The 22086-nt window shown below is 41.7% G+C and overlaps 1 protein-coding gene across 1 annotated transcript in view; it reads left to right on the top strand.

The window, feature by feature from the left end:
- PTCD3 (pentatricopeptide repeat domain 3) overlaps positions 1-22086 on the top strand; it is a 134110-nt gene that overhangs the window by 46673 nt on the left and 65351 nt on the right. The window contains exons 10-12 of the mRNA XM_089692316.1: positions 1181-1268; positions 16487-16547; positions 21827-21909. Coding sequence (XP_089548442.1) covers positions 1181-1268; positions 16487-16547; positions 21827-21909 — 232 coding nt within the window. The remainder of the gene's footprint in view (positions 1-1180; positions 1269-16486; positions 16548-21826; positions 21910-22086) is intronic.

Below are 22086 nucleotides of genomic sequence, written 5' to 3'. Positions count from 1 at the left end.
CGGTCCACCTAATAGTGAGAAGAGGCTTGAGAAAGACGTTATCACCTTGAAGCGCGTAGCCATGCACCTTTTATGCCCCCAGCATCTGTTGTCATGCTGGAATTTGGATTGCTGCAGTGCAGCCTGGGTCCTTTAGATGCCTGCCTTGGTTTTAAGATATGCCTTCTGTGATCTTACTAAATGTGAGGGGTTTTATTTGTTTATAATAAACAATAACTTGCTACCCTTAGACGCGCCCTCTGGTATTCATTTAGTGATGCCTGAAGTAGAGAATGATTAAAATCCACGTAAGGGTTTTTTTTGTTTTTTTTTTTTAGCCATTTTTGTGGAGTTTTCTATTCAATTAGTATCATTTAGACAAATCTCTGTAACGGAAGGAATATCCCTTCTCAAAAAATTGTTACCTTTGGAAGATTTCCCCTCTATCACTGTTCTGATGGTGACCAAAAATTTTGTCTCTCCCATCTCTCAATCTCAGACAGTGGTTAAGGAGGGTGACTCTCCCCAGGAGGGATACAGAACAGACCAAAAAAAAAACTCAGAGGTTCTAACACTTATCAAATCATACTTTATTTCACCAATTTAGATCCCAAACAGCAAATTTAAAGTTATTGACTCAATAATTAATACTTTCTTATGGGTAAATTATGATGGAAATTAATGCGCCCTTGAATATTCCTTTTTTGTAAAATAGTCGTTAAGGTAAAGAAAAAAGAAGCTTCCACATACTTCCCTCCCCAGAGAAAAGCTAAGCTAGGAAGATTTCTAGGTTTTTGGACTTTTGTTTTGTAGTACTGTTTTTTCTGTTTACTGTGGTGTGGAACAGCGCTGTGAACGATTGCTAGTTTGCGCATCAAAAATGGAATAACATGTTGGAGGCGGGCTTCTTTTCTTAATTCATGACAAAATCCTTTTGGAAAATAATTTTTTTTTTTATCTGTGAAAAAGTGTATGCAGAAATTAAATAGCAGACACTAATAAATGGCTTTTTATGTTCTATGTGTAATACTGTTTAACTGCAGTTCCCATTTTATAGTTTTAGGTCATAGCAAGTCTTTTTGTATGATACAATGGAGATATAGTACAATAATAGTCAAAAATTACCCTTTTTATAGATTGCATGAAATTACTGTGTCTCTATGGATCTTGTTGTACCTTATTCTTTTTTATTTTTTTTAAGGGATAACAACAATGCAGAGAGAATTTTTAACCTAATGCCAGAAAAAGATGAGCATTCCTTCCGTACCATGATTCGAGGAATGGTGAAGGTATTACTTGTTTATTACAACACTGACCAATGATCAGAAGTATATTGCCATGTTGAAGGGAAACTATGGTGGTTTGGGGATTTTGAGCATATTTTAACCACTTGCCGCCCAGCCACTGTACATATACGGCGGCAGGGCGGCACTCGCAGGCAAAACCACGTTTTAAAACATGTGTTTTGTAAACAAATAGGGGGCGTGCGCCAGGCACACCGCCGCCCTATCTGTCCCGCCGATCACCGCCGCAGATGTGAGTCGCCGGGTCACAGCCTCTCCTTAGTGGCTGTTTCCCGGCGACGGGCGGCAAACAGTGACAGACAGCACAGCTGCAGTAGCTGTGCTGTCTGTCACTTCCCTGTCAGCTCGAGGATGAGCTGATCGAGAAAGAACAGTTTCTCTTTCTCGATCAGCCTTGTCCCGTCCAGTACACACCCCCGCCCCCTAGTAAAACACTCCCCTCACTCCTATAACCCTTCCTTGCAAAATAAAGTTAACCCCTTCCTCCCCATTGCCATTAGTACAGTGTCAGTGTTTTTTTTTTTTTTGTTTTGTTTTGTTTTGTTTTTTTTTGCACTGATCACTGTATTAGTGTTTTTGGGGTTGTCAGTGACCCCAAGTCAGTACCCCCCAATGTCAGAATGTCCGCCGCAGTCCCGCCATAAGTCGCTGATTGCCGCCATAAGTCCCTGATAGCCGCCATAATTCGCTGATTGCCGCCATTATTAGTATAAAAAAAAAACTAAAAATCCCAGTATCTTTCCCGCCATTTGTAAACACTATAACTTTCACGTAAACCAATTAATTTACACGTATTGGGTTTTTTTTTTAGCAAAGAGATGTCGCAGGATGCATTTTGGCAGAAATTTATGACTAAATTTGATTTTTGCATTTTTTTTTTACTAGACATGTTTTATAGCAAAAAGTCCAAAATATTGTTTTTTTTTCCTCAAAATTGTCAGCCTTTTTTTTTATAGCACAAAAAATAAAAACCGCACAGGCGATCAAATACCACCGAAAGAAAGCTCAATTTGTGGGGAAAAAAAGGATGTAAATTTCATTTATGTACCGTATTGCATGACCGCGCAATTGTCCGTTAAACTAGCACAGCGCTGTATAGCAGGAAAATGGCGTAAATTGCAGTATTTATACCATAGTTTGTAGACGCTATAACTTCCACACAAAGTAATCAATATACACTTATTGGGATTTTTTTTACCAAAAACATGGAGCAGAATACATTTTGGCCTAAATTTATAACCAACTTTGAGTTTACTATATATTTTTTATAGCTGAAAGTAAAAAATATTGTTTTTCTTCAAAATTTTTGGCCTTTTTTTGTTTATAGTGTGAAAAATAAAAGGCGCACAGGTGATCAAATTACACCGAAAGAAAGCTCTATTTGTGTGAAAAAAAGGACGTAAATTTTGTTTGGGTGCAGCATTGCATGACCGCGCAATTATCAGTTGAATTAGTGCAGCGCCGAGTAGCAAAAAGAGGCCTGGTCATTAAGGGGGGTAAATCCTCTGGAGCTCAAGTGGTTAAAGATTTATTTTTTTCTCCACAAGACAATGACAAAATAATTTTTTTTTTTTTTTACACAAAGTTGTCACTTAAATGATATATTGCTCACACAAGCCATGGGTATATGTGGAATTACATATACAAAATACATTCTGCTACTTCTCCCGAGTATGGGGGTACCACATGTGAGAGACTTTAGCAGTGTAGCCAAGTACAGGACCCCAAAATCCAATATGCTCCTTCAGGCGTTTAAAGGGCTTTATTTACTCATTACACTTCCTGACTACCTATCACAATTTAGGAGGCCCTGAAATGCCAGGATAGCACCAATCCCCCCCCCAATGATCCCTTTTTGGAAAGCAGATACCCTAAGAAATTTGATAAGAAGCATGGTTAGTATTTTGCAGATCTCATTTGTTGCCACAAATTTTTGGAAAATAAAGAAAACAAAAACATTTTTTTTTTAATATTTCAAAACCTTGTGAGAAAAAATTAGTTTGGCAAAATACTCACCATGCCTCTTTTTAAATTCCTTGAGGTGTCTACTTTCCAAAAAGGGGTTATTTGGGGGGGGTTGGTGCTATCCTGGCATTTCAGGGCCTCCAAAACTGTGATAGGTAGTGAGGAAGTGTAATGAGGAAGTTACGCACTGTCAAGCTTTCAAAGTGGTCATTGGATTTCAGGCTCCTGTATGTGGCTAGGCTCCCAAAAAGTCTCACACATGTGGTATCCCCATACTCTGTAGAAGTAACAGAATGTATTTTGGGGTGTAATTCCACATATACCCAAGGGGTTAAACATGAATTTAATCTAGGATACTTTGATGCTTCTGGGAACACTAGCTTTGTGCTTGCTGACTGCCTGACTTGACTGAAGATTGAGTGTGTGTGTGCGTGCGTGCGGGGGGGGGGGCGGTTATCCCTTCTTGGATTTCTGGGTGTAAAAAGTAAGGCTCGCCATACACGGTTAGATTTTCATTCAAATGCATAGAAAAATCATTTGTAGAACATTCTTGCCATCACTGGGTCAGCTAATTTTGTTGGGAAGCCGCATTTCACTGGGACCTGCTAATTTCATATAATCCCATACGTGTTAAACAGGTTTCATTACAGTATGGGCAATTTTTCCAGAAACAAAAATCACATTTACAGTCAGAACTTGTTTCCATCCTGCTCCTCCAAATGTTATCGTCGTTATGGTAAAAGACTAACATCAGTTTGGCAACACTACCATTAGAAAATAAAATGATGGTCCTGAAAATGAAAAGCTTGAGCGAGAAAGAGAACTGAGATACTGACTGCTGTGCATTTACAATAACAAACAAACTAAAACTGTCATACTTTGACTGACAATTACTCAGTCATGCAACGCTGCACCCATATGACATTTTTGTCCTTTTTTTCACACAAATAGAGCTTTCATTTGGTGGTATTTAATCAGCACTTGTTGTTTTATTTTTTGCGCTATATCTTTTGCTGGTATTTAATCATCATTGGATTTTTTATTTTTTGCGCTATAAATGAAAAAAGCACAAAAATTTTTAAAAAATGCATTTTTCTTAATTTCTTTTGTAAAATTTAGCAAATAAAGAATTTTTATTCATAAATTTTGGCAAAAATTTATTTTGCTACATTTCTTTGGTAAAAATAACCTAAATCTGTCTATATTATTTGGTCTATGTGAAAGTTATAGTCTACAAGTTATTATTACTATTATTATTATTATTATACAGGATTTATATGGTGCCAACAGTTTGCTCAGCGCTTTACAATATAAAGGGAGACAATACAGCAACAATACAGTTCAATACAAGAGGGAAAGGAGGGCCCTGCTCCTTGGAGCTTACAATCTAGGAGATGGTATGAATCATTGAAAATTGATCACACCTGATATACTGAGGGCCTATTGCAGGCCATACATGGTTCGAATTCCGAACGATGTTTTGTCCAAAAAGCGATACGTCGTTCGTTCTGTAATCCGATGGTGCCACCAATGATTTCGAAAATCGATCGTTTTTCACATATTTCCCAGCATGCCCGATAAACGAAATGTGGAGGAACCACAAAAATCGGCCATTTCCCCACTAACAGAGCGAAAATCGACCGATTATTCTTCCGATTTTCATACGAAAACCGTTCGGAATTCGAACCATGTATGGCCTGCATATTTCATTTTTTGAGACACTAACATGTCAGGACAGTACAGTTACCCCCCAAATGACCCCTTTTTTGGAAAGTAGACCGTCCAAGGCTTAGTGAGTTTTTTTTTTTGAAGTTGTAATTTTTTCCCACAAATCTATTGAAAATGAAGATTTTCTTCTGTTTTTTTTTTTTTTTTTGTGTTCCACAAAATTGTCATAGTACAAAGTTATTTCTCTCACACAACATACTTGCAACTACACCCCAAAAACACATTCTGCTACTCTTCCTGAGTATGGGGATACCACATGTGTGAAACTTTTTTACAGCCTAGATACAAAGAGAGGCCCAACATGCAAGGAACACTGTCAGATGTCCTAGAGCAGTGGTTCTCAACCTTTCTAATGCTGCGACTCCTTAATACAGTTCCTCATGTTGTGGTGACCCCCAACCATAAAATTATTTTCGTTGCTACTTCATAACTGTAATTTTGCAGTGGGAGGATTAGCGCCCCATCACTGATGTCAGTGGGATGAATAGTGTCCCATCGTTGGTATCAGTGGGAGGAATAGTGCCCCATCATTGGTGTCAGTGGGAGGAATAGTGCCCCATCATTGGCGTCAGTGGGAGGAATAGTGCCCCATCATTGGCGTCAGTGGGATGAATAGTGCCCCATCATTGGTATCAGTGGGAGGAATAGTGCTCCATCATTGGTGTCAGTGGGAGGAATAGTGCTCCATCATTGGTGTCAGTGGGGGGAATAGTGCCCCATCATTGGTGTCAGTGGGAGGAATAGTGCCCCATCATTGGTGTCAGTGGGGGGAATAGTGCCCCATCATTGGTGTCAGTGGGAGGAATAGTGCCCCATCATTGGTGTCAGTGGGAGGAATAGTGCCCCATCATTGGTGTCAGTGGGAGGAATAGTGCCCCATCATTGGTGTCAGTGGGAGGAATAGTGCCCCATCATTTGTGTCAGTGGGGGGAATAGTGCCCCATCATTGGCGTCAGTGGGAGGAATAGTGCCCAATCATTGGCGTCAGTGGGAGGAATAGTGCCCAATCATTGGCGTCAGTGGGAGGAATAGTGCCCAATCATTGGCGTCAGTGGGAGGAATAGTGCCCCATCATTGGCGTCAGTGGGAGGAATAGTGCCCCATCATTGGCGTCAGTGGGAGGAATAGTGCCCCATCATTGGCATCAGTGGGAGGAATAGTGCGCCATCATTGGCGTCAGTGGGAGGAATAGTGCCCCATCATTGGCGTCAGTGGGAGGAATAGTGCCCCATCATTGGTGTCAGTGGGAGGAATAGTGCCCCATCATTGGTGTCAGTGGAAGGAATAGTGCCCCATCATTGATATCAGTGGAAGGAATAGTGCCCCATCATTGGTATCAGTGGAAGGAATAGTGCCCCATCATTGGTGTCAGTGGGAGGAATAGTGCTCCATCATTGGTGTCAGTGGGAGGAATAGTGCTCCATCATTGGTGTCAGTGGGGGGAATAGTGCCCCATCATTGGTGTCAGTGGGAGGAATAGTGCCCCATCATTGGTGTCAGTGAAAGGAATAGTGCCCCATCATTGGTATCAGTGGAAGGAATAGTGCCCCATCATTGGTATCAGTGGAAGGAATAGTGCCCCATCATTGGTGTCAGTGGAAGGAATAGTGCTCCATCATTGGTGTCAGTGGGAGGAATAGTGCTCCATCATTGGTGTCAGTGGGAGGAATAGTGCTCCATCATTGGTGTCAGTGGGAGGAATAGTGCCCCATCATTGGTGTCAGTGGGAGGAATAGTGCTTCATCATTGGTGCCAGTGGGGGGAATAGTGCCCCATCATTGGTGTCAGTGGGAGGAATAGTGCCCCATCATTGATGTCAGTGTGGTGGAGGGGGGAATAGTGCCCCATCATTGGGGTCAGGGGGGGGAATAGTGACCCATCATTGATGTCAGTGGGGGGGGGGGGAATAGTGTCCCATCGTTGGTGTCGGTGGGGGGAGGAATAGTGCCCCATTCTTGGTGTCAGTGGGGGGAGGAATAGTGCCCCATCGTTGGTGTTAGTGGGGGGAGGAATAGTGCCCCATCGTTGGTATTAGTGACACAAATGATGGGGCACTATCCCTCCCACTGACACCAATGATACTTACCTTGCTGACTCCTGCTCCAGCCTGGGCTCGCTCTCTCCCTCTCCCATCTACAGCCTGCATACCTGGCTGCAGCAGCAAAATTTGCACTTACCTGTCAGCTGTCTTCCTTCTCTGGCCTCTCTCTTCAATCGCTTTTGCAGCTCCCTCGATCTTCTTTGATCTACGCGCTCTGCCGCTCGGCTCCTCCTCTCCAAGCTCCACCTCCTCGCCGGTGATTGGCCGCCTGTGTGCCTCTCCTGAGCTACAGTTCCGGTGGCCAATCAGCGGCGAGGAGGCGGAGCTGTTGAGTGATCCCGGAGGTGTGGCCAGGTGACAGGGGCAGCATATCATCCCGCCCACACATCGCCTGAGACAGGAGCGGTGTCTCGGTTCCTAAGACCATCGGAAATATGTGTTTTCCGATGGTCTTAGGCGACCCCTGTGAAATGGTCGTTCGACCCCCAGGTTGAGAACTGCTGTCCTAGGGGTATAAATTACACATTTAATTTCTTGACTACCTGTTTAAACTTTTTGGTTAAGGCAGCAGGCAGGAACATGGTCCATAAAATGCCCTGGGTCATTGCAGGCAGCGATATGGTCAGCACAGCCAAAGTATTTGTCCAGGCAGCAAGCAGGAACATGGTCAATTAAAGGTCCTGGGTCAGTACAGGCAGTAGGCAAAGATATGGTCAGCACAGCCAAAGTATTGGTCCAGGCAGCAGGCAACAACATCAGGCTTTAGGGCCTCTGTCAGGTAGTAGCAGGGCACAGGGGCTTCGACCCACCCAATTTCTTTGAAGCTTCCAGACAAACAGATCCTTTTCCTGTAATTACAGGACCTCCAGAAAACCAAAAACTGGTTATCTCTACTCAGAACTCTACTTTGAAGCCCCTTACATATGTGAGACCTATGTGTTATCTTGAATCCCACTACTAGAGTAGCAGGGCAAAAAATCAATCCAAGAGGCAGGTAAAAAACATGGTCGATTAACAAGCCAAGGTCAATCCAGGAAGAAGGCATAAATGCGGTTGATAATCCAGACGGCAGGCAGAAGTATAGTCGGTAAACAGGCCAGGGTGAGTTAAGGTAGAAGACAGTGGCATGGTTGGCTGAGGCAGCAGGCAAATGATCAGCAGAGATATTGAAAACAGGGAAATGGCAGGCTGTTAGAAATATGGGCTAAAATTTAAGTGGCGTGTGAAAACGTCAGAAGCTGTCTTCGATGCACAGGCCTGGTTGGGAGAGACACGGGGGACGATGAAAACTGGTGTCTCTTCTAACTCCCCACATCCACACATACGTTTTGTTCAGGGATGTAAAGTTCAGGAAATCTTTGGGAAAAATAAAATTAAGAAGTGGGCGAATTTTGCATAATTTATCATAACTGGGATGATCTCAGGGAGGGCACTGGGTACTGTCGCTGAAATGAAGCAATCGCATGATCATCCCATAACTTGGCCTGGACATTACAGCAGAATAAATGGGCATGTGGTGGAGTGGGTGTGTGGACCAGTAAGCATGTCCTGCATTTTATCTTTTTGTAAGCCCCATGTTAAGGGTGAGGCCCAAAAATAACTTAAATTCCTCCAATGTAAGAGGTCTCAATTCAAATGGACAGGCATAGGATCACACTGCCTCCACCATGTTTTACAGATGATGTTGTGTGCTTTGGATCATGAGCTGTTCCAAGCCTTCGCCACACTTTTTTTTCTTCCCGTCATTTTGGTACAGATTAATCTTCGTTTCATCCGTCCAAAGAATGCTTTTCCAGAACTGGTCTGGCTTTTTTAGATGTTTTTTGGCAAAGTCTAATCTGGCTTTTCTATCTTCAGGCTGAATGGTTTGCACGTTGTGGTTAACCCTCTGTATTTGCTCTTATGAAGTCTTCTCTTGATTGTAGACTTTGACAATGATATGCCCACCTCCTGGAGAGTGTCCTTCACTTGTCTGGATGTTGCAAATCGGTTTTCGTTTACCATAGAGAGTGTAATAGTGATGCTGGGTGCAGTTACTAAAAACAAGTCATATACATGCACACAATCAACATGCAGTCGTGCAGGTACTTTTAATCAGCATTTAAACCATTACATATTCTACGCATTGTGAAAGACCCTCTACCTAATGAATACGTGCCCTGGTACATCATAGCATTCACCCGGCACTCCAAGAAATAACAGAATCAAACTGCAATATTCTTGCACTGTCAAAACTGCCACTTTTATTATCACACAACACACAGGAGGATATATCTTATAGTCATCACAATCTGCATAATAACACACACCAATAATAATGTGAGCATTACAGCATGAAATAGACACATCATTTGACAGCGTCACAGCATAGAATTAATACATTACTGAAGCTATGTGGAAGCTGGGAGGAACAAATCCCATCGGAACCAAACTGCTCAGGGGGTCACGGAGAAGCCATAGACGCGACCAGTTGATGAGCCCATATAGCCTTGGTAAAAATCCCAGCGTCAGAGCGTCCTCTGGGCACTAGGGGAGCTTCCACTGGTCTTGCATTGACCTCCGCCTTATAAACCCTTTTTCTGGAAGCGGTCCAATAGTGGGAGGCGCCACACCCACCATGGGAGGGGCTAGCAGTAGGGTTCTGCGAGGATAACAGTCATGTTCAACCACCATATTCATTATCTGAAAAGTCACACTTTTGCTTCTTATCTACCCCAAAACCTCTTTTTATCTCCCCCAGACTTAAGGTTTTTTAACTTAGATGTCCTTAAACAGGTTTTTATCTCCTAATGTGAGGGTACTAGAAGTCATAAACACGGTTCATTCCATAAACAAGTTTTTATCTTGCTCTCAGCAGAATATCTTGTGTTCTTTTGGCTAAAGAAATGAAATCGTCACTTCTCATGCCCCTGGCATTTGGGCGACAATTCTTTATTGTAAAAATTACCCAAGAAACAAAGGGTCCAAGGCCAACACATTTCATAAGCATTACAGAGAGGATCCTGCGATCATCCACCGCTGTTGTCTTCCATGGACGTCAATGCCTTTTTAATGTTGCTGAGCTCACCAGTGCGATCTTCTTTCCTCAGAATGTACCAAAAGTGTTGATTTGGTCACTCCTAATGTTGCTGCTATCTCTCTGATAGATGTTTCATTCTTGAAGCCTTACAATGGCCTGTTTTACTTGCATGGACAGCTCCTTTGAATACATGATGTAGTTTCACAGCAATAGATTCCAAATACAAATACCACACTTAGAATCAACTCCAGACCTGTTACCTGCTTAATTGATGAAGAAATAATGGAGTATCCCACACCTGGCCAGGAAACCGCTTGTCCAATTACTTTTGGTCCCTTGAAAAAGGGGGGATGGCTACTCTTAAGAGCTGTAATTCCTAAATCCTCCAATTTGGATGTACATACCCTCAAATTAAACCTGACAGTGTGCACTTTCAGCCTACAGTCGCAAGAAAATGTATGTGAACCCCTTGGGATTACGTGGAGTTTTGCATGAATTGGGCATATAATGTGCTCTCAACGTCATCTAAGTCACAATAGAAGAACACAGTCTGCTGAACATAATACTACACAAACATTAGATGTTACCATGGTTTAATTGCACATAACATGTAAACATTCACAGTGCAGGGAGGAAAAAGTATGTGAACCTTTGGACTTAATAACTGGTTGACCCTCCTTTGGCAGCAATAACCTCAATCAAACGTTTCCTGTAGTTGCAGATCAGACCTGCACAATGATCTTGAGTAATTTTGGACCACTCCTCTTCACAAAACTGTTTCAGTGTAGCAATATTCTTGGGATGTCTGGTGTGAATCGCTCTCTTAAGGTCATGCCACAGCATTTCAATCGGGTTGAGGTCAGGACTCTGACTGGGCCACTCCAGAAGGCGTATTCTGTGCTGTTGCAGCCATTTTTTTGTTGAATTACTTGTATGCTTTGGGTCATTGTCCTGTTGCATCACCCACCTCTGCGGAGCTTCAGTTGGCGGACAGATGGTTCCTGCAAAATGTCTTGATAAACTCTGCAATTCATTTTCCCATCAATGACAACAATCCGTTCAGGCCCTGAGGCAGCAAAGCAGCCCCAAACCATGATGCTCCCTCCGCCATGTTTTACAGTGGAAATGAGGTTTTGATGTTGGTGTACTGTGCCTTTTGTGTGTTCTTCCCAAACAACTCAATCTTCGTTTCATCTGTCCACAGTATATTTTGCCAGTAGTGCTGTGGAACATCCAGGTGCTCTTTTGCAAACTTCAAACGTGCTGCAATATTCTTTTTGGACAGCAATGGCATCCTCCGTGGTGTCCTCCCATGTACTCCATTCTTGTTTAATGTTTTCCTTATTGTAGATGTGTCAACAAAAATGTTAGCATGTGCCAGAGATTTCTGTAGGTCTTTAGCTGACACTCTGGGATTCTGCTTTACCTCATGCAGCATTCTCCACTGTGCTCTTGCAGTCATTTTTACAGGACGACAACACCTAGGGAGAGTAGCAACAGTGCTAAACTTTCTCCATTTGTAGACAGTCTGTCTTACCGTGGGCACATGAACATCAAGGCTTTTGGAGATACTTTTGTAACCCTTTCCAGCTTCATGCAAGTCAACAATTCTTGATCGTAGGTCTTCGGAGAGCTCTTTTCTGCGAGGCATGGTTCACATCAGACAGTGCTTCTTGAAACCAGTAAACCCAAAACAGGTGTGTGTGTTTTTTTTTTTTTTTTAAGGGCAGGACAGCTGTCAGCAACACATCCAATATCATCACACTGATTGGCGTCAAGGTTGGCTCACTCCTGGCTCCAATTAGCTCTGGGAAAAGTCATTAAGCTAGGGCCTCACATACTTTTTCCTCCTTGCACTGTGAATGTTTACATGTTATGTGCAATTAAACCATGGCAACATCTGTTTGTGTAGTATTATGTTCAGCAGACTGTGTTCTTCTGTTGTTGTGACTTAGATGATGTTCAGAGCACATTTTATGACCAATTCATGCAAAACTCCACATAATCCCAAAGGGTTCACATACTTTTTCTTGCAACTGTATATCCATTATATAACTATAGCTTGAATATGTTTTGGTAAATACTTAAAAAAAACTAGAATTGTGCCTGTGTCCAAATATATAAATGGCACTAAGCAGCCATTCTTGTTCGAATCCTTGATTGGTTTCATAACCGCTCCTCTAAGCTTTGGGTCCAATTAGAACAACCCATGTGCCCTATTGATCTCCAAGCATTGCTCTGGATTCCACGTTTATCCGTTCGAACCTTTCCGCTCTTAGTTTCCACTCTTAGTGTCACTAAACATGTTCTTCGTGTATGGGAGTGCGGAATGTCTACTTACTGCCTCTCTAAATATGTGGGGCCCATGATCACGTTCTTTGGGACCCCAGCTTTCCCCCCAGCTCTCTCTGCCCCCACCATTGGAATTTGAAATAACCAAGATCACAGGAGATTGGCACAAGTCCTTTGCTCTGACTTTTCCTTGCGCTCAACGACCGCCACTGCGTCCTTCCTCCCACCCTCATTCCTCTGGTTGCAGCGACAATAGGTAGTGTGCTATGTTCGTTCTTTTTCCTCTGTCTCCGACTCTCTTGTTTCACCAACTACCTTTGAACTACTCCAGCTCCAGTCTCAGCTTCCCATCCATGTAGTTTCCCAATTATACTTGATCCTTCTTTGCGCATCATCATCCCCCTATCTTCCTCCTTATACCCATGCCTGGGAGGTGGATTTGCAACTTACTATTTCCCCTATGGATTGGCAAAAATGCTTCATTTTGACCTACGCGATATCCCCAGCTTCCAAAACTCAGGAAAAAAGTTTCAAGTTGATAACTAGATGGTACAGATGCCTGTTGCTTCATCCTCTCAGTCCCCGACACTTGCTGGCATTGCCAACGCTTGCAAGGTACTCTGTTACACATCTGGTGGTCCTGTCCACCTATCCGGAAATTCTGGCAATCTATTTTTGACTTGTATTGTAAAATGATGACAACGTCTGTTCTCCCGTCTTTAAAGCTATCCCTTCTTTCCATACTGCCTGGATCTATAAAATCTGTGAAATGGGATATCTTGAGACACCATATGGCCGCAGCCATAGCAGTTATTCCTCGCCACTGGAAGTCCACTACTGTGCCCTCCCTAGAGGAATGGGTTAACTCTATGCATGACCTTGAACGCATTTTGGTGCGGGAATTGGGGAGAACGGATCTGTTCTCTTCTACCTGGACCCCTTGAACCATGTTCCGCTTCTCTTCCGGATTTCACTCCTGGGTTGCAGGTGGTGCCGACCCCTCCCTGGTGTAGCCTTGGTGGGAGCGGGTGTGCCATTCTTGTTTCTTTCTTTTTCCTCCTCTGCTCTTTACCTCCTTTTTTTCTTTTTTCTTTTTCGGTATACCTTTTATCAGATGACCATTTCCTCCAGTGTTTGTGTCCCTCTTGGTTATACTCTTGAAATGTGTCCCCACGCCATACGACTCTTGTCTCTAGGGCCATGGAGCCTAGGGGCTATGGTCTTGTTTATGCTTTGATTATTTCTCATGTCTGGCTGTTATACATCTTTGTCATATTTCACCAATTCGGATGAATGTAACATATATGTGTCATATTAACACTTTTGATTGCTGATGTGCAAGGATTGGTTTCTGATACCCTACCTTCATATACCTTCTCTCAATGTATCTGTATTTCCTATTATCATATGTTTTAATAGAAACCTCAATAAACTCAGATTGAACAAATATATAAATGGACCTAACTGTGTGTGTGAGAAATGATTGCTGCACAATTTTTAATATAAAAAAGTAGTAACATGCCAAAAACACAGCAAAATAAGTTCATTGTTCAACAGTTTTGGACTATGTTGCTAGTGCTTTGCTCCAGATCAGAACACATCCAACTGCATGAATAAACATGAATCTATTGATAACAATTCAAAAACTGGAATCAATCAGTTCATTGAAAGCAAGTTAATCAGATTTCTCTAAACGATATGAAAATAACTAGAACGAAGGACTGTCAGGTGCAGATGATTTCCACATCACAAACGAAAGGTGCAAAAGCAGATACCTCTTATTAAAAAAAATGTATATACTATTCAGACCATCTCACAAGAAAAATACTAACATTATAAGCATAACAACGATAATAATCCAATATAACATAAAACAAAGGTTGTTTTAAAATCAAGAGAACAAATTCAGATTTAAATCTGAGTTCAATCCCTTAGGGCAGCCTTTTTCAACCAGGGTGCCCTGAAGTTTCTTCAGGGGTGCTTTGACAAAATGCCTAAAAATTACCAACAAGCCAACAGATGGATCAAGCCTGCCTTTTAGTTACATAAAGCCATAGTTTTAACTGTGCACCATTACAACCTTCTAGCTGCCTGCGTCCTAACAACCAATGACACCATCAGTTGATAAGGAGGATATCGGTCGCATGCACGGCATCCTTGTTTGACCCTTCCCTGCTCCTCTCTGTTAGTAAGGGGTCACATTAGCTGAGTGATAAACTGAGGGAAAACATTGGAATACTATTCAGTATCAGTGTGCATAAGTGTATTTGCTTTGGAAGAATAAATCCCTCTACCATTGGCTTCCTACATGTGTGGATGTTGCTGCATTACATAAAACTATTAGTATAGTTTTTTACATTTTAGTATGCGTGCCTTGAAACTGTCTATATTTTAAAGGGTGTCTTGACTGAAAAAAATTTGAGAAACAATGCCTTAGGGGATTGTGTGTGTTTTATAATGTGTGTGTGTATATATATATATAATGTATGTGTGTGTATGTACAGTCAGGTCCATAAATATTGGGACATCGACACAATTCTAACATATTTTGCTCTATACACAACTACAATGGATTTGAAATGAAACGAACAAGATGTGCTTTACCTGCAGACTGTCAGCTTTAATTGTCAGCTTTAATTTGAGGGTATTTACATCCTAATCAGGTGAACGGTGTAGGAATTACAACAGTTTGCATATGTTTCTCCCACTTGTTAAGGGACCAAAAGTAATGGGACAATTGGCTTCTCAGCTGTTCCATGGCCAGCTGTGTGTTATTCCCTCATTATCCCAATTACAACGAGCAGATAAAAGGTCCAGAGTTCATTTCAAGTGTGCTATTTGTATTTGGAATCTGTTGCTGTCAACTCTGAGATGAGATCCAAAGAGCTGTCACTATCAGTGAAGCAAGCCATCATTAGGCTGAAAAAACAAAACAAACCCATCAGAGAGATAGCAAAAACATTAGACGTGGCCAAAACAACTGTCTGGAACATTCTTAAAAAGAAGGAACGCACCGGTGAGCTCAGCAACACCAAAAGACCCAGAAGACCACGGAAAACAACTGTGGTGGATGACCGAAGAATTCTTTCCCTGGTGAAGAAAACACCCTTCACAACAGTTGGCCAGATCAAGAACACTCTCCAGGAGGTAGGTGTATGTGTGTCGAAGTCAACAATCAAGAGAAGACTTCACCAGAGTGAATACAGAGGGTTCACCACAAGATGTAAACCATTGGTGAGCCTCAAAAACAGGAAGGCCAGATTAGAGTTTGCCAAATGACATCTAAAAAAGCCTTCACAGTTCTGGAACAACATCCTATGGACAGATGAGACCAAGATCAACTTGTACCAGAGTGATGGGAAGAGAAGAGTATGGAGAAGGAAAGGAACTGTTCATGATCCTAAGCATACCACCTCATCAGTGAAGCATGGTGGTGGTAGTGTCATGGCGTGGGCATGTATGGCTGCCAATGGAACTGCTTCTCTTGTATGTATTGATGATGTGACTGCAGATAAAAGCAGCAGGATGAATTCTGAAGTGTTTCCGGCAATATTATCTGCTCATATTCAGCCAAATGCTTCAGAGCTCATTGGACGCCACTTCACAGTGCAGATGGACAATGACTCAAAGCAAATATAGAAAAGGTCCTCCTGTGCTCCACGGAATCTTTAATCAAAGCCAGCTGCTATCACCTTTTCCCTATACCATAGGATATGTGCAAATAACAAAAAATATATATTGTGATGAAGCGCTCAGCTTATACAGTGTATAAAAAACAATTAATACATAAAATCCCTTCTAAAATAATATCGTGACAACAATAATGGATAAATGCTCACATACACATAAATTATACAAAAAAAAATTATATATAAATAATGTGTGTGTTTATACATATAATGTGTGTGTATGTATATATGTATGTATATGACAACACTGAAGAAATGACAGTTTGCTACAATGTAAAGTAGTGGGTGTACAGCCTGTATAACAATGTAAATTTGCTGTCTCCTCAAAATATCTCAACACACAGCCATTAAGGTCTGTGGATGAAGGAGAACTGGATGTGTGTATACGCATAAGCATGTTTACGCGCCTTTGAATATACAAACAATTTTCACTCTCTTTTTAACCATTTTTTTTTTTTCGTCTTTTCAGCATGGAGCTTCCAGCAAGGCATTTGACATGTACACAGACCTTCTCAATAACAGGCTAACAGGTGAGTCTGCACAGCAGTTGGAAGACAAAAATAAGCACGAATATAACTAGAACTGCAGCTGTTGTGCATCTTTGTATTAGTAATACAGTTCCTAATTACAGAGCATTAGGCATACTAAAGTCAAGCTCAAATGATAAAGTCAAATGATTTTTGGTAGGCACAAGTCAAAGTATTTAGAGGAAAGTCTTTCTTCTGCAGTAAAACAAACTTACCTGCCTGTTCACAGCCTTCCTTAGAATGATCCCTGAACTGTGCATGCGCAGCTTAGGATGCATTCTTGGCACAGTGCCTTGGTGCCAGCATGAAGGAATTCCTGCACATGCTTGGGAGTTATGTCATCCCACACCACCCAATAAAGACAGCCAAACACCTGGTACCGGGAAGAGAAAATGTTGGCATCGGTGAGGGATCTCATCATCTTGTATTCAATGTAAAGAATAGAAGAGGTACCAAGTGAGTGATCCTCTATCCTAATACTTGAGAAAGGGGCAAGATGCCTGGAAACGCTACAGTTTTTCCTTACACTGCTGACAACCCAGTATAGCTGTGCACTGTGCCTCTCTCCCTCAGCTTCCCACCTCCAGTCAGGGTGCAGCTTGTGTTTCTTTGCTAGCTGCCTGTAAATACCAGCTTTGAGCTGAGGCTGTGCTGCCACAGCTGTCTGTGGATCCTGGATCTTTCCTTCTTTTGTGGAGAAAATAAAACAGTGCACCGGCCTAGCGCATTATCCCAGATACAAGTTTATTAAAAAAAATGTATGAGATTATACTCGCAAGCGAGAGACAAAATTGTATAGCAAGTGATAGTCACTAAATGTATATTCTACAGAGAGCCAAAGGCCCTGACGTCAAAGAAGTGACATCCGAGGGCCAAATAGAGATTGACGCGTTTTAAGGTAAACCCTCTTCCTCAGAGCCAACAATATACATTCAGTGACTAAAACAAGTTAAAAGTGTTTTGCGCTGCTAGCGTAAATCAGTACATGCAAATATACAAACAAAATGTGACTGATAGTCCCAAAAGATGATAAAACATAAAAATAAATGCAGTTCTTCAAAAAAATCCAGACAAGTGAAAAATCTTCCTGCTGATGATTGCAGCAGGAAGATTTTTCTCATTTGGATTTTTTTTTTTTTGAAGAATTGCATTTATTTTTATGCTTTATCAGCTTTTGGGACTATCAGTCATGTTTTTGTTCGTATATTTGCATGTGTTGATTTATGCTAGCAGCACAGCACTTTTCATTTGTTTTAGTCCTGTTTTTTATGTTTACACGTATAACACGTGTTTGCAGCAGCTCATCTATTAATATTCTCATTATTTGACAGCGCACAATTTTCTTTTGCCTTTATACATTCAGTGACTGTCACTTGCTATGCAATTTTGTCTTCACTCTTTTGTGAGTATAATCCCATCAATTTTTTTAATAAACTTGTATCTGGGATAATGCACTAGGCCGGTGCGCTCGGTTTCTTTTCTCTGCAGTTGACTCTGGACTTCCCCAAGTCGTACACGAGAGCAGTAAGGCTTGGCCTACCCGTTGGAATTTTGATATATATCTGGGTTCCACTGAATATCTCTGTTTCTAGTCTCGCACACCCATGTGCAGGAGCTTTTGAAATCCTTTCATTCTTTTACCTGTCACCATGCTGCATCCTGTAAGCTGTTGACTCTTCTTCATATTGTGGCTGATACTCTCTAATGTACATGTAAGTGGATGCTTATTTTATATTAACGTACGCCCAGTTGCTGACCTTGCCCTGCGCTGTTTTTTATATCTCCAGATGTAACCGGATGATTGGATTGGGCATATCACTATAATGGAGTACAGGGGAGCTGGGATATACATTACTGTACACATGTCATATCACTATAATGGAGTACAGGGGAGCTGGGATATACATTACTGTATACATGTCATATCACTATAATGGAGTACAGGGGAGCTGGGATATACATTACTGTATACATGTCATATCACTATAATGGAGTACAGGGGAGGGGGATATACATTACTGTACACATGTCATATCACTATAATGGAGTACAGGGGAGCTGGGATATACATTACTGTATACATGTCATATCACTATAATGGAGTACAGGGGAGCTGGGATATACATTACTGTATACATGTCATATCACTATAATGGAGTACAGGGGAGGGGGATATACATTACTGTACACATGTCATATCACTATAATGGAGTACAGGGGAGCTGGGATATACATTACTGTATACATGTCATATCACTATAATGGAGTACAGGGGAGGGGGGATATACATACTGTATACATGTCATATCACTATAATGGAGTACAGGGGAGGGGGGATATACATTACTGTGTACATGTCATATCACTATAATGGAGTACAGGGGAGGGGGGATATACATTACTGTATACATGTCATCACTATAATGGGGTACAGGGGAGGGGTGATATACATTACTGTATACATGTCATCACTATAATGGGGTACAGGGGAGGGGTGATATACATTACTGTATACATGTCATATCACTATAATGGGGTACAGGGGAGGGGGGATATACATTACTGTATACATGCCATATCACTATAATGGAGTACAGGGGAGGGGGGATATACATTACTGTGTACATGTCATATCAATATAATGGAGTACAGGGGAGCTGGGAATTTAATTACTGTATACACGCCATATCACTATAATGGAGTACAGGGGAGGGGAGATATACATTACTGTATACACGTCATCACTATAATGGAGTACAGGGGAGGGGGGATATACATTACTGTGTACATGTCATATCACTATAATGGGGTACAGGGGAGGGGGGATATACATTACTGTGTACATGTCATATCACTATAATGGAGTACAAGGGAGGGGGGATATACATTACTGTATACATGTCATCACTATAATGGGGTACAGGGGAGGGGTGATATACATTACTGTATACATGTCATCACTATAATGGGGTACAGGGGAGGGGTGATATACATTACTGTATACATGTCATATCACTATAATGGAGTACAGGGGAGGGGGGATATACATTACTGTATACATGTCATATCACTATAATGGAGTACAGGGGAGGGGGATATACATTACTGTATATATGTCATATCACTATAATGGAGTACAGGGGAGGGGGGATATACATTACTGTATACACGTCATATCACTATAATGGAGTACAGGGGAGGGGGGATATACATTACTGTATACACGTCATATCACTATAATGGAGTACAGGGGAGGGGGGATATACATTACTGTATACATATCATATCACTATAATGGAGTACAGGGGAGCTGGGATATACATTACTGTATACATGTCATATCACTATAATGGAGTACAGGGGAGCTGGGATATACATTACTGTTACACGTCATATCACTATAACGGAGTACAGGGGAGGGGGGATATACATTACTGTATACACGTCATATCACTATAATGGAGTACAGGGGAGGGGGGATATACATTACTGTATACACTTCATATCACTATAATGGAGTACAGGGGAGGGGGGATATACATTACTGTATACACGTCATATCACTATAATGGTGTACAGGGGAGGGGGGATATACATACTGTATACACGTCATCACTATAATGGAGTACAGGGGAGCTGGGATATACATTACTGTATACATGTCATATCACTATAATGGAGTACAGGGGAGCTTGGATATAATTACTGTATACACGCCATATCACTATAATGGGGTACAGGGGAGGGGGGATATACATTACTGTATACACGCCATATCACTATAATGGAGTACAGGGGAGGGGGGATATACATTACTGTGTACATGTCATATCACTATAATGGAGTACAGGGGAGGGGGGATATACATTACTGTGTACATGTCATATTACTATAATGGGGTACAGGGGAGGGGGGATATACATTACTGTGTACATGTCATATCACTATAATGGAGTACAGGGGAGGGGGGATATACATTACTGTGTACATGTCATCACTATAATGGGGTACAGGGGAGGGGTGATATACATTACTGTGTACATGTCATCACTATAATGGGGTACAGGGGAGCTGGGATATACATTACTGTATACATGTCATCACTATAATGGGGTACAGGGGAGGGGTGATATACATTACTGTATTCATGTCATCACTATAATGGGGTACAGGGGAGGGGTGATATACATTACTGTATACATGTCATATCACTATAATGGAGTACAGGGGAGGGGGGATATACATTACTGTATACACGTCATCACTATAATGGAGTACAGGGGAGCTGGGATATACATTACTGTATACATGTCATATCACTATAATGGAGTACAGGGAAGGGGGGATATACATTACTGTATACATGTCATATCACTATAATGGAGTACAGGGGAGGGGGGATATACATTACTGTATACATGTCACATCACTATAATGGAGTACAGGGGAGGGGGGATATACATTACTGTGTACATGTCATATCACTATAATGAAGTACAGGGGAGGGGGATATACATTACTGTGTACATGTCATATCACTATAATGAAGTACAGGGGAGGGGGATATACATTACTGTATACACGTCATATCACTATAATGGAGTACAGGGGAGGGGGATATACATTACTGTGTACATGTCATATCACTATAATGGAGTACAGGGGAGGGGGGATATACATTACTGTATACATGTCCTATCACTATAATGGAGTACAGGGGAGGGGGATATACATTACTGTATACATGTCCTATCACTATAATGGAGTACAGGGGAGGGGGATATACATTACTGTATACATGTCATATCACTATAATGGAGTACAGGGGAGGGGGATATACATTACTGTATACATGTCATATCACTATAATGGAGTACAGGGGAGCTGGGATATACATTACTGTGTACAGTTTTATATTTTGGACTATTTATTCTAAAGGAAAATGTAATTTCATAAGCTTTAAGGGGGCTTGGTTGGGGGTGGGCCGGGGGGGGGGGGTTGGGGGTAGACCTGGGCAAGGATAGGTGGGGCAACGGGTGGAGAGTAAGTTTTGTGACCGGTTAGTAGGTCTGGGCTCAAAATTTTAACCCCTGTTTTAAAGCTACTGCCCTCCCCCCCCCCCCCCCCCAAGAATGGGCACGTACCAGCACACTAAAACTGACAGTTTTAACATGCAGCAAGTGTGACTGGACCCTCTCTTATAAAGCCAAGCAGACTTTTTTTTTTCTATTGTTCTTTTGTGGAGAAAAGTTTTATAGATGATCTTATTTTTCTCTGCACAGGAGATGTACACACTTTCAATGCTCTGATCACAGCAGCTTCAAGAGTTAAAAATGACAGCCAGGAGAAGTGGACTCTGATTCTGGTAAGACAAGTTGCCTTGAGTCTTGATGCTAATCATGGTCTATTGTATTATGAACTTGTGCTAATGAATGCTAGAAGTTGTAAGTAATGCAAGAACACCCTTCTTGCTAAAAATCACACACAGTAAATCCTACATAATAAAGTCCAGTAATAAGTATTGCCCAGCCACCAATGAGAT

This window comes from Staurois parvus, unplaced genomic scaffold (assembly GCF_062004578.1).
Source record: "Staurois parvus isolate SC_StPar_1 unplaced genomic scaffold, SC_StPar_1.0 ptg000581l, whole genome shotgun sequence".
NCBI lineage: Eukaryota > Metazoa > Chordata > Amphibia > Anura > Ranidae > Staurois > Staurois parvus.
This window is presented reverse-complemented; position numbering and strand designations above follow the sequence as displayed.